Genomic DNA, 13717 nt, shown 5'->3' on the forward strand with positions numbered 1-13717 from the left:
CCCGGAGGAGCTGGAGGAAGTGTCTGGAGAGAGGGAAGTCTGGGCATCTTTGCTTAGACTGCTGCCCCCGCGACCCGGTTCCGGATAAGCGGTAGAAAATGGATGGATGGATTTTTTTTGTTTCTCTTTTTATTCACTTTCTGAGTCCTCCTCTGTCTGTCCCTTTTGTCTTGGTGTGACTCTCACACCAAGACAAAAGGGACAGACAGAGGAGACATACAGACATACAACCCACTCAGCCTTTTTGTTTGTGGTAAAACAGTGACCTTAATTTGAACCAGTTGCCTTAAGTCTTCTTTTTATTTATTTTATCAATATTTTATTCTGAATCAAATCACAACTTGCCTAAAGATTCCCACCCCCGTCTTTTACTGACATTGCCATTCATTGCTACACACATAAAAATGCTGAACACCATCAGCCTGAATTAAACGATCAGTTTTGCTCTACACACATAAAAGACCCCTATGTCCTTACTGACAGTATAGATTTAGTTTTCTCTCAAGAAGCACCATAACCAAGAAACAAAACTTGCTCCTAAACAGCAGCAAGTGAGCCACACATACTCAGCCTCAAGCCACATGTTGACAGGGGTTCCTGCTCTTACTTTTGCAGCCTTGCACCTTCCTGATGCTTGGAGGTGTTGAAGATGTAATAGCATTGCTAAACCTAATGACATAACCTTATATTCCTGCATGACTATGGAAAATTATATTATTATGTAGTGTGTTAACAAAGTAATGCACTACCCAAAACACTGTTACTGTAACCTTATTTTGATGTAAACTCGCTGTATTCTGTTGTCACCAAAGCAGTCTTTACTCACATTAGAATTAAATCAAACTTGTTGAAGAAACAGTCAACATTTACCAGTGACAGTGTTGATAATCACCTTTATTACTGAGACTTCTGATGTGTAGAAAAGCCTCCAAATAAAATGCCAGCCAAATGCACATGCACACATTCTAAGAGCACATTACTGTCAAATAAAGGCTTCTGTGTAGAAAGTACATAGGTGCGTCCTCTCTCATCCCTCTGGTATCTTTAAGTCATCACACACTGTTTTACAAGCAGCTGCTTCTTGCTGCTGTTTTGAACCATGTGTATGAGAAGTGACTTTGTGTAGTGCTACAGCAAACAGTTCCTTGTGTCTGAACAAAGATGAAGCTATCCAGTGAAAGGAATACTTTAAATATAAGCCATCGCACACACACACACACACACACACACACACACACACACAGACAGACAAACTAACAAAATGATATAAATGTATCCCCTTAATGAAGGTGTCCCTTTAAGAATAAAGTGAAGCTTAAACAGAGGATCACAGTGTCTCTAATCCTCTGTTTCATTTATTACTAATTTGGGAGAGGATTTGCAGAGGAGTGATAGAGGATTGTTAAGAAGGAAGGACGATTAAATGCAGAATGGAGCAGATCGAGTGGGAAGGAGCTTAAAGAGGATGAAAAGAAAATAAGCAGAAAGAAGAGAGGATGAAGATGATATTTAAGATTAAACAGTTTTTAAAAAGTTAAACTTTTAAGTCCATTGCTTAGAATTAAAGATGATAATAAGTGATTATAAGTAAGATGCACAGAATATACAATGTTTGGTGCAGAGGGTTACTGAGAGTTGTAGAAAAATCATTTGTGGGATTTTCAGATTAATATTCATGAAAGGTCAGAAAGCAGTTTGCACTTAGTTTGATCAACATATCTTTATCTAATACTGTAACATACAGCCTTAAATAGCATTTTACATATGATCACTACAGCTACTACAATATTGTACTTCAGGTGCTATTAGCATTTAGCTGAAAGCACCACTAAAGTATAGCCTCACAGAGCTGCTAACATGGCTGAGGATGTTTAGTCTCATCACTAATGTTGACAGCATTTGGTGAATAAGTTTAGCAATGATAAAAGTGCTTGGCAAAATTGCACATAGTGATTCCGTTTACACCCGTTCAAGAGAGAAACTTGAACGGCGCCATCCTCATCTGTGCTTCAGAACCAGATTTCTCTTTTTACTGCCTTCTGTGGGAGCTCAGCTCTTCAGTCTCTGTTTCATCACAATAATATCACTGTTCTGACGAAACCTTATTCTCAATACATGTATGAAGAGCTCTCACTAGTGTCACATTAGATTTTATTGAGGGATATTATGCTCACGGCTACTTTATGCATAATTCAAGTTTTGTCAGAGTTCTTTGTCATTATCATGTAGCTTGTTGAATCAGTTTCCTGTTACTGTTTTGCAGTGAAATGGCAGCAGAGGCAGCACTGGGAGGATTATACTGTCATCCTGGGCTTTTCAATATCTAAAGCTTGGATTTTAATATTTACAAAATGTTTTTCATTTTCTGCAAAGGGGACATTTTGGTATAACTACATAGCATGTATTTATAGCTTATATATTTCTAATAGAGGGCGGCCCAGTGGTGCAGTGACGGCTCAGAGGAGGAAGGTTGTGGAGTTGACACGTTCTCCTTGTGCCTGTGTGGCTTTTCTTTGTATAATCTGGCTTCCTCCCACAGTCCAAAGATATATGTTGTCAAAGGTGTGAGTATGGATGGTTGTCTGTTTCTGGGTGTCAGCCCTGTGGTAGACTGGTGACCTGTCCAGGGTGTACCCCGCCTCTCGCCCATTGTCAGCTGGGATCGGCTTCCCACCACTTTACAGGACAAGTGGCTTAGATAATGGAATGATGGATATTTCTAATTCATTCAATTCCGCATAAAATCAATTATGTTGTAACAATCTTTACAGAATTTCAGTCTCATTAGTTGTGTAGTTTCCAAAATCACTGATTTCTGGCCTTATTCGCTCTGAATGTTATCTTCATTCATATTCTGTTTTATTGATTATGATGTAGATGAGCATTACCACTTTTACCGGATGGTCAAAAGTGATGGTACACTGTGGTGTGGATGACCTGCTGGATCTGAAACTGGACCTTGCGCTCTCATGTAGTCCTCCTGGACTGACTGCGCTGTGTGTTTAAACTCTGTCCTTCAGTTGTCAGAATCAAAGATTTAACCCGCTGTGTGTATATGTCAGTTTATCTCTCTGTTCCTCTCTCTCAAACACACAGATATTGTACACACTCACGGTGCAGCTTTTAAGTTCTGCGCATGCTGCTGTAGACAGAATGTAGACAGGGAAAGCATTCAAGTCTCTTAATTCACAGTGCCACTGAATAGAAGCCCAGCTGTGAAACAACTGGGCTGTTTTCAAATTACACATGTGATAATATAAGTAAAACAATGTGAGTGAGATGCAGTGCTTCTCAGACAAACACCATTAGTCATTCACCCAAAACAGATGAATCCCAACAAGCAGACACACACTGTTGGCTATTTTTCAATAGCTGGGGATGGAGAGGCTCTCCTAGTGTGGTAAGTACACTCCAACACAGAGATATACTGTCTTATGAATATAAGTCGCCATTTTCCTTTAGATGTGTTTGTATATTTTAACTTGTGCATGTTCTTCCTCCATGAAATTCGAAATTTCCAGTTACTAAGTAATACTTTTGCCCAATATGATTGTATGATTTTTTTTTTTTGTGTTCTCTACATTTTGGGTTTTGTTCCACATCTGCGTCTCTTACTGTATACATATTGAACTCCCTTGTATTATGTACAGCTTGTCATTTTTGTCTGCAGATGATGTTGTAGCTGTGGTAACTAATGCTGCTGAATCACTATTGAGCAAAGTCTGATATATTGTAGATATTGGCCGTGGGCATGCGTATGTGAGGCGTATGTCAGAAAGCTAAACATTTCTTTTAACCTACAGTAAAGACACCTCTGTTAACATTTAGAAGCACTAATGGTTACTGTATTGTGTGTGTGTGTGTGTGTAGTAGCGGGTGAACAGTCATTTTCCCCGTGAACCAATTTTGGCCGACAGCTGGAGATATTACTGATGTCTTGCTCTCACAGTTTGGGTAATTGAGACAAATTCAGTCCACTGTCGTGCTTTAACTCTTGTTGGCTTTTTCTATCAGTACCAAGACAAACCGGGCTTCGACTGTACAGCCAAGTTGAATCATATCATATCCATTTTTTATATCTTCACACAGTCATTGTTGTCTCGTATCCCTCTGATCTTTGTAAGAAAATAACTATTTTGACAGTGAGATCACTTGTCTCAAATTCTATAACAGGTATACAGTATATTTTCTTTTTTCTTTTTATTTTAATAATATAGAAAAGCAATTAATTTACAATTTTCTCCTATCTAAGCAGAGCATTTTGTAAGTATGATTTCCACAGTCATAACAAAATCCTGATTATATGAAAGGCAATAAGAATAAGGTATGAATCATTTTTAGCCCTGGATCTTTGCTCATCCATAAAAAACAAAACAAAGCCTCTCTGTGAGTCCCCCCCCCTCAAGGCTTTTAGACCAGCTCTGTCTAAATATATCTATATAATGTCCTTTTCAGATCTGGAGCACAGAATTTGATCTGGATACCTAGTGACAAAAAAAAAGTTTGTTCCATTTTACTAAACATATTTTGTCATTATCATTTCACATCATGATCTGAAACACTTCACAAAAGCTTTCTGCACTACATGAAACCAAGCATAGTACCGTCCTTGTTCTCAGTCATGGATGACTTGACAACATTGTTCAGTTTCTGCAGATTTTGATGGCACATTGTTCAAAGATCCATGTTCCTAAAATGCTGTATTGCATTAATATGTGAAATGTGCAGTGCTAGAGGGCAGTGGAGTTGTTGTAATATAGCTGCTCCTGGTCAGCACCAACCTAATATGTGCACTGTGGTCTTCAAAAGATAATAACTCCCCACACCAGTAGCCCTTATCTACCAGCTTGCACTGTTTGTCATGGTGGAGTCATGGATTAATGTTATTTATGCCAGTTTCTCAACCCACTGTCAGCATGTTAGAACAGAAATCAGGATTCGTCAGTCAGCGTGGACCTTCAGTCTCTGATTATGATGATTACGTGTTTGTTGATGTCTCATTGTCTTATCTTAGCTGTCAGGCTTCTGTTGTTGTCCATCTGCTTTAACGCGCGAGGAGTTGTTTGTTCTGAGATGCTCGGCTTCACGACGCCACGCAGTGTTGTTGACGGTCCTAATTAAATGTCCCTCAGATGTTTGAACACACCGATAGTACTATAAACCTTACGGAGTGCACCATGCATTGTACAGATAGATGACAAAACAGAATGCAGATGCAAGAGTTGGGGTTAAGCATTCAGTTGTGATGGTTTAGGTTAGGATAAGGGGCTAGAGAAAGAATTACTGTATGTGAATGAGTGTCCTACAGCTATAGTAAAATATCTTCTAGTATCTCCTAGTGCCAATCTATACAACAGCTCTGTAACAAGATAGAAGACTGATGAGCACAATTAGGTTGGTCTAAGTGAGAAGATATAAACAGTTAGAGAGGAAAGGAGAGGAACAACTGGTAAGACGGACAAACAGACAGGCAGACAGGTGCATGAATAACCAGAGAGAGAAAACAATGAAGGACAGAAGAGACTAGAAGAAAGGAAAGAGAGAAACTGCAACAGCACTGCAGACAGGAGGATGGTAGAAAGAGGGACAATAACAGTTAAAGAAAGAGGAGGCTAGAGAGGAAGGAGCAGCAGGAGGAGAAGGGTTAGCGCCCTGAGGTCTTTCTTTTCAGCAGCACTAATTTAAGTGGCTCATTAAGAGAGATCTGAGATGCTTCCTCTTGATTGGCTGAGTAGGCAGATGATGCCTGCAGAGATGGGAAACACAGGAGGGGGCGTTTAAACTTTTAACATACACACAGGGAGTCACACAGATGTATATACAACACATGCACAAACACATGATAACAAACTGATATCCACAGGTATGAAAATGTCAGTGCATGGGCTGTTAAAACTAGTCCATATATGCATTAGGACACGATTTAAGACAAGTCAGAAACACACAAGCACAAATTCTTACTGACACAAATACATAAAGTACACATACACTTTATTTTTAACTCTCATTCACACACACATACACACACACAGAGAGTCCCACTTTCAGAGCACAAACATGCACAAAGAGCGCACAGCAGTTGGGAGACTGCTGTGTAAATCTACCCATGCTCACTGCTTCTCATGGATGCATCCATTGAAAAGGGTGTAATCCTGTCATATGTATTGATTAAAACTGAATTGTGTTTGCACAAAAATCATATGAAATCTCTAATTGAGCTGATTAAAATGCTGCCAGTCCTCAATTATAATAAAATGGTAATGTTGTAACATCACAATAAGTATCTGTCATCTAAACATGAAGCCGCTGAGCTGATTCTGTTTTGAAACTGATTGAAATGATTACACCATGCAGTAAGACTGTCACATAATGATGTCATAAGAACGGGGCCGGTGTACCGAGGAGAATCTCAGCTCTGACACCAAATCCAGACATGAAAGCAGATCACGAGCCCTGATTAAATAACCGACACCCTGCAGATATGCCGATCAATCGCGTTACCGGCATTATTGATAGCTGGGGAAGTCGACTTCACTTTTCAGTTTCAATTTTCTCAAACAATCAAGTTTCACAAAGATATTTACTACCGCTACAGGGAAACACAATGGTTCTATTTTTGTATTGTATGATGGTTTCACCCTGACAAATCCAGGTGTAGGTGCAGATAAATCATTTATATAGTTATATGAAAATATATCGCAAGGTATCAATACTGTAAATAGTCATTAACTAGAGACATTTCAGCAGGGTTTCATGACCTTTCAGCTTGTTGGCCAGATGTTTTTCTTAAAGCAATATTGCAATATTTTGGGAACTACCTCTGGGAAGACCAGTTGCCAGACAACCAGGGAAAACACCAGGATGTTACTGGCCTCATGACATAGTCGGTGCATGAATGAATGTCACTTTCGGCTTTTTCCCGTTTAGGGGTCGCCACAGCGAATCGTCTGACAACTGTTTTACGCCCAGTGCCCTTCCTAACGCAACCCTGATTCGAACCTGCGCCACAGCAGTGAAAGTGCTGCGCCTTAACCACTAGCCTACCAGGGAAGGCATAAAGTCATATAATGACTTGCCTGCAGGGAAGGCATAAAGTCATATAATGATCACCTCAGTTTGTGTTTTTTTTTTTAACTTTAGAGGTCCTGGTAGCTGGATTCTGTTATATTTGGACAAAGTAGATTTATTCCTCTGTTTCCAGCTGCTTTGCTGCTGTTGTAGCTTCATATTTAGTTTACAGCCATGGCATCCTGAAGGCCACTGGCCATTTAGCTGTTTAACATTCCTGGTTCACTTCCAGCAGGGACCTTTGCTGCATCAGAGACCCATCTGTCCTCATCAGTTTTATATCTGTAGCTGTACTTCACTATCAAGTCAACACACTGATGCCAAAAAATCAGCTCAGAATAAACAAATGTACCCAGATTGCATTTACACCTTGAATTAATGAGGCACTCAGTATAATTGCCATGAGGAGTAATAGTCAGTTGTATAATGTGTCCCGTGGCTTTGGAGGAACTTTCTAAAGTCTGGAAAAACAACCTTAATAATGGCATTTGGCTCATGTCGGCTTAGGTTGGGAAACCACATGTGTATAACAGAAAGACTGTGTTACAAACTGGAGGTGTGGAGCTTTAGAGATATGCAAGAATTCAGGATAGAACACTCATTTCTTCTTATCCCCATACAATCAAATAGTATAAATGAAACCTTAGTATTGATTATATCATTTGCCAAATAGATGCAGCAGCAGCAGATAAACAGGAGACAGCCACTAACAAGCTTATGCTATGACAGGTGTACAGTTTGGACCATTATTAACTCATAAAGATTCTGTCATTAGCAGCCTCTCCACCTGTGTGTGTGAGCTGCACCCAGTGAAGAGCGTGTGAAATATTAACACTGTTGGTTTCATGGCTCACAGTTCATGTTCCAGCTCTCTGCTAGTTTCTACAACTGCCATGGCCTTACCAAGGAAAGAGAGGGAGAGGATGTACATAGAGAAACCAGGATAACAGTGGGAGAGGAGGGGGTCAGAGATGTATAGTAGAGGGAGAAGCTACAAAAACAGGGGGAGAGACAAGGGGCCAGGCAGTACAGGGAGAGAGGAAATAGTTGAAAGGCAGAGAGGAGATGATGTTGAAGGTGGTGACTAAGTGTGAGGGGAATGTGAATGTAAGAGAGAAAGAAACAGGCAGCGGGAGAACCAGAGAGACACAGATTGTACATAGAAAGGAATATGAAGCAGCTGCATTGCCGACTGGTGACTCACCTGGTGCTGGCCCTATGTGTGTCTGTGTGTGTGTTGTGTTTAATGAGCATCGCTGCAGAAGCCTTGGGTTGTCTGCTAAGCACCGCTGAACCATTTTATACAACCCTATGTCTCTGTCAAGTTAATCTGATACTTTGACACAACTGCTGTAAAAACAAAGGCCATTCAACAGTTAGTGTTTCTCTCACTCCAGTGGTACAGGAAGTCCTGATGTAACGGGGGTCGCTGCTTCAATGTGCAGATGTTTTACTGAGGAAACATTTCACTTGTTCCGGTTTGGTGTCATAATGCAATTTGCTAAATTTATAATGAGCGCTTTTGTGTTGCTACACGAATACATGCACACACGCTGACACACAACATATTCTAGGTTTTTAATGAAAATTCAGTCATTTCTGAGCTTCTGTAGATGATTCAAAATCTGATAAACAGTAGAAAAGTGTTTATTTGCATAATGAACGGAACTTTGATTTCAGACTGCAGCTTAAGTAACTCACATTTAAAGAGATTAAGTTCGTTTGGGATGAATATTCATGAGTCTGCTTATGCAATTTTGGTTTCTGTAACAGTGAACTGTTTTATGGTATGACTTTCAGGTAATGGTAATGTTTCTGGGCTCTTAGTTTACAATAATTTTAACATTCTGCTCAACTTGTACACAGCATGAGAGCAATATGCAAATACACCCTCTGCTTATCAATTAGCTCTCTACGGTACATCCTTCAATAGTATTTCCCATTTAGCATCCTTCATATAGTACAGGAACTATTAACCTTTAGTAAAATGGTCAGAATATGGTCTGTATACAAACAACTTTGAAAGAATAATTATGCCACTATTTTCAAGAGATAGAGAATTTCCTGACCTTCATTCTTAAGTACAGCTCAAGTTTCAAAAATCCTGGCTCCTTTACTTCCCAAAGTTCAGCTTTTAGTTGAACTGTGTACCCTTCCTGCCTGGGGAATGTGTCAAAAATGTTACTCTTCTTTATGGCCCCTCATTTGCTCTGCTCTCATCACCTAAACAGATACAAATGCACATCATAGTGTGTCTGTTATTTTTAATGGGACAGATGCATTTACACCTTTTTAACATCTGGCTTAAATGCATCCCTGATCTGGATTTCAGTTAATCTCTAATGTATTTTGGTTGCATTTATCCACAGGCCCCACCATGTGTCCTGCTCATGGCTGGGACAAGATGGTCTCCATCAAGCTTCATCCTCCACTTTTTTTTTTAAATACCTGGCTGTAAAGTCCCCTGTACCTCTGTCATTTTCTCTTTTTCTTTTCTGAGCACCTGACTTTAGAGACTGACTGTTTGTAAAGTTTACTGAATTCATGAGAGACAAAACCAATTTTTGCATTACAGGGAGGAAAGTAAAATTGTTTGGCCCACTACACTATATCAAGAAAAATGAGGAAGATCGGAGTCACCCCAAGATGCACAAAGTGGCTACATGTAGCGTGTGGGCTGCCTGTGTATCCAAAGTGATCTTGAAAGGTCAGGTTTCCTCCACCTTAAAGCCTATAATTCTTTGGGAAAGCTGCTACAATATGGTTTGGGTAAATCAAACAGTGTGTAACAGGTGCTTTCTGATTTCAGACACTAAAAGCTTTGAAGATGAAGCTCTAAATGTCAGAGCCAGTTTTAGAACTAGAAAGATTACCAGCTTACAGTATTTACATAAAGTTCTTGTTGCTGAGTACACGTTGGTGTCTTCTTCTCTTCTACCGTCATGTCACTATTGTTGCAGTGGAGGGAGGCTGGAGCCCTACAGCATGTCTTACGTTATTATCACAGCCTGCACTGTATCCTGCTATTCTACTACAGCTTTTTATTACAGTTCCTCCAGAGACTAATGGCATAGCAAAGGAGCCGGGGAGCAGGTATGGGAGCAGGAAGCCTCCCTTCTGTCTATATTTAGAACCAAATGCATTTCATTAAAATATTTATTCTGTGTACCGCTTTGCTTTGACCCCCTGCCAGCAAAGACTGAACAAATCTAGGCCAAAAGCCTCAAATAAATGGTGCCGACCTTACCTGATCGGATCATTATCATTGTGGGAGAGCAGCAGCCAACTGGATTAACCCCAGGTTTATAGATCTGTGCTACAGTTTTGATTTGTTTTTTTAGTTTTATTAAATGGCTGGCAGTTAGGGCTTTTATTGTTTTTAAAAGCCCAGTCTGTGTGTATGTGCATGTGAGTGATTCTACTCCTCAGGCAGGGGTCCAGAGCACATCTCGGGCTGCTATGGCAACTAGGCTGGCACCCCCACTGCTGCCTCATGGCAAGTGCACAAACACAGATAGACACATGAGCACACACCCGCACACTGGAACTATAACTACAGGGCTCTTTCATGCACTGCAGGAAAATTCAGCTTTCCGCTTAATTACACAAGGCTCGGTGCAAAGGGAGGAGGGAAGACTGAGAGAGGGGTCAGCATGACATAATGACAACATGGCAACCGGGGGAATTTAAAAGCAATTTGTGTCTTGCCCAAGGACACTTTGACATGTGGACACCGACCCTCCGATTGGGAGACAACTGCTCTACCCACTGAACCAGTCATAATAATAATATAAAATATAAATAACACAGCTTTCATCGCTTTAGAAGCCACTATGTTACTGACCGGCTGACTTTCTTTACCCGTTCAGTGCCGTTCGTCCCCAGAACACAGTGTGTTGTTATTATCACTGGCAGCTGTGCTAAATGCATTCCCCCTCCTGGCAGCCGTTCCCCTTGCTAATCTGCAAACCATTCAATTTACCCTCCAGATGTGTTGTACTAATTAGTCTGTTTATCAACAGATTATGTCGGTAAACTGCCCACATCACTGCTGCTGCTGCTGGCAAAAACATAAGGGTGTAATACACAGCACACACACACACACACACACACACAGACAGAGTTTCTGTTTGTCATCATCTACAAACACATGTGCAAAGGAAGGAAAAACACATAAAATGAAGCCCTGTTATTACCGGGAGATGAGAAAGAAATGAACGCATGCATGAAAAAATCAATCCTCTCTGTCTCATTACCTGTGCCTCAGGTCTTCAAAGTCATTCTCATCTGTTGATGTGGAAATAAATATGTGATCAAGCTGGACTAACTGCTGACGTTGTTGTCTGTGCCTGCCAGGATGTGTTTGTGTGTCCTTGTCTGCAAGTGATGTCTTATATTATCTAAATGAATAGGTACCCCTTTGTTGTAGGCTATTAGTTGATCATTTATTTAAAAATGCATAATATATAAATAGTGTTTTTTTTAACCAGTGGCTTATTTTACCAAATTTTAAAATGCATACTCAATTCACAAAGCACTTTTATGTTGATACAACAGTGTCCCATTTTATCTATGACCTTCTCATTAGCTTCAGCTTTAGTCCTGAAAAAACAGAGATGAAGGCAGCTATGATGAAATGTGTGCTTTCCATCAGCCATGTGTATTTTAAAGAATAAAACCTAATGACTAATAATATAAACTAGAATGACAGCTTTACCACCACTGTATACCTCTGCCAACCACTCAAATTCACATGAATGGAGACAGTGACAGATCACAGTGACCTTGACCTTTTACCTTTGACCACCAAAATCTAATCACTTCATCTTTGGCAGAGGCATACAAGCATGAAGTGGTAATTCTAGTTGGTATTGTTTTTAGCATGCTGTCACCATCCTTTAACAGGCAGAATTTATAGTCTATCATTTAAAACTGAAGAAGAAGCATTAAAGATGTATCAGTAACCTCATGCGTGTCTTGTACATGTGCAGGATATTGCAGGACTGTAAGTCTCTGGAAAACAGACTCGCAGCCTCTCAGCCCACTGAAGTGTGTGACACAGATGAGGAAGTGAGAAGGTGTGAGCTGTCTCTCCGTAACACATTGGCTCTGAACTGAACAAACAGCCTGATGATGCAGAGTGAGAGTGTGCTCCATTTGGTCACAGTGTTCCCCAGTAAGTGGAAACTGAAATTTGGACACACACCTGTCGAAGCAGTGAAGCTTACAGAGAAAGGCTCTTGCATTTCAGTTCTCTGGATTTCTTTCCATGCACACGGTGAAACATTTGGAACATTTAAGCAAGTTGCTTTCATTAATCAGTAGTCTGTCCTAATGAGGTGACCACGGCTAAAATGCAGTTACAGGGAGTTCTGCATCCTGAGGACCTGTGTGCACGTGCTAGTTTGACTGTGAATCAACTTCTAGAGAAATGACTTGTTTTCAATCAAAACTATGATAACTGTAGGATCTCTGTTCTTTTTCTTTTATGAGACAAGTGGACTGTAGAAGTGTCACAGGGTCAATGCTGTGTCCTAATGTTTCCCAGCAACAAAAATCTCCAACATTATACGAATAACTAAACAATGACACAGAGTCAACCGCTAAAGGCAAAACTCTTGCTTCAAAAGATTTCAACACTTAATTTCATATTCAGACTGAAATCCTCATCTGCAGCAGCAAAGAGAGTAAAGGAAGCTCTCAGCAGGATGTGGTAATTGTAGTTTACTTGCTTAATGTTAACTGGACACTTCATCATCATCATCATCATCCATCTCTGCTGCCTAAATATATTTCCTGCCTTTAGAAGGGTTGTAATCTGTTCCCTCAGCAACACAGACACAATCAGTGCTCTGCTTTTGAAGTGCATTGGTAAGAGTGTGTATTTTTTTTTTGGAGGAACACAATATGTAGGCACACTTTATTATAAGTAAAATCTTTGGTCCTTGTGTGTGTGTGTGTGTGTGGGTGTGTGTGTGTGCATGTGTTATCCCACAGAACTCCAGAGCATATTTGATGGATGACTCATACAGACCTTTGCCTTATTATTTTATATGTCAGACACAAAGAGAGAAGGAAGAAGAGAGTCTGGTGATATGTTTGGGAGGCTGTTTTTAGGTGTGGGTTCTGATGTATGTTGCTGTGTTTGTGTGTTTGTGTACCCCCGTGGATGCTGTTGCCTACTGCTGACCCCTGACAAAGCCGCTAGAAGTGGTGCAATATCCGAGGAATAAGTGTTGGTGAGATACACTCATAGGAACAAAACATGTTTGTCAGGTCCGCTCGGCGCGACCTGCCTCTCTTTCTTTATTTCCTCTCCTGCTCCCTTTTTGCGGGATCAACGCCTCAGCTGTGTCGCATCGGGTAATTAGTGACTCGTGGGTCGGTGCGCACACCTGAGGCGTATTCCGGTGATTTGTTGGCTTCCTTATTTATACCTCTGGCAGACGCCCCGTTGTCGTCGGAGTGTTGCGACATGTAACGTACTATACTTAAAGTAAGTCATATAAAGGTTGTGTTTGACCCGCATTTCTTAGACGTGTGTAAGATGCTACGCTGACAGTCTCTGTGCGTTTTGGCTTGACCTTATCACGCTAATTATGCGGTTAGCAACACAGAAATACGTGCTTTGTCTTCCACGCTGACAGTC

General features: G+C 40.6%; 1 protein-coding gene across 1 annotated transcript in view; it reads left to right on the top strand.

Moving 5' to 3' along the window:
* Positions 1–7039, top strand: part of LOC109962176 (moronecidin-like) — an 11394-nt gene extending 4355 nt beyond the window's left edge. Inside the window, exons 4-5 of the mRNA XM_020603651.1 lie at positions 5413–5478; positions 6928–7039. Of these exons, the coding sequence (XP_020459307.1) occupies positions 5413–5478; positions 6928–7039 (178 nt within the window). The remainder of the gene's footprint in view (positions 1–5412; positions 5479–6927) is intronic.
* The last annotated feature ends 6678 nt before the right edge of the window (positions 7040–13717 follow it).

Source organism: Monopterus albus, unplaced genomic scaffold (genome assembly GCF_001952655.1).
Source record: "Monopterus albus unplaced genomic scaffold, M_albus_1.0 scaffold62.1, whole genome shotgun sequence".
Classification (NCBI taxonomy): Eukaryota; Metazoa; Chordata; class Actinopteri; order Synbranchiformes; family Synbranchidae; genus Monopterus; species Monopterus albus.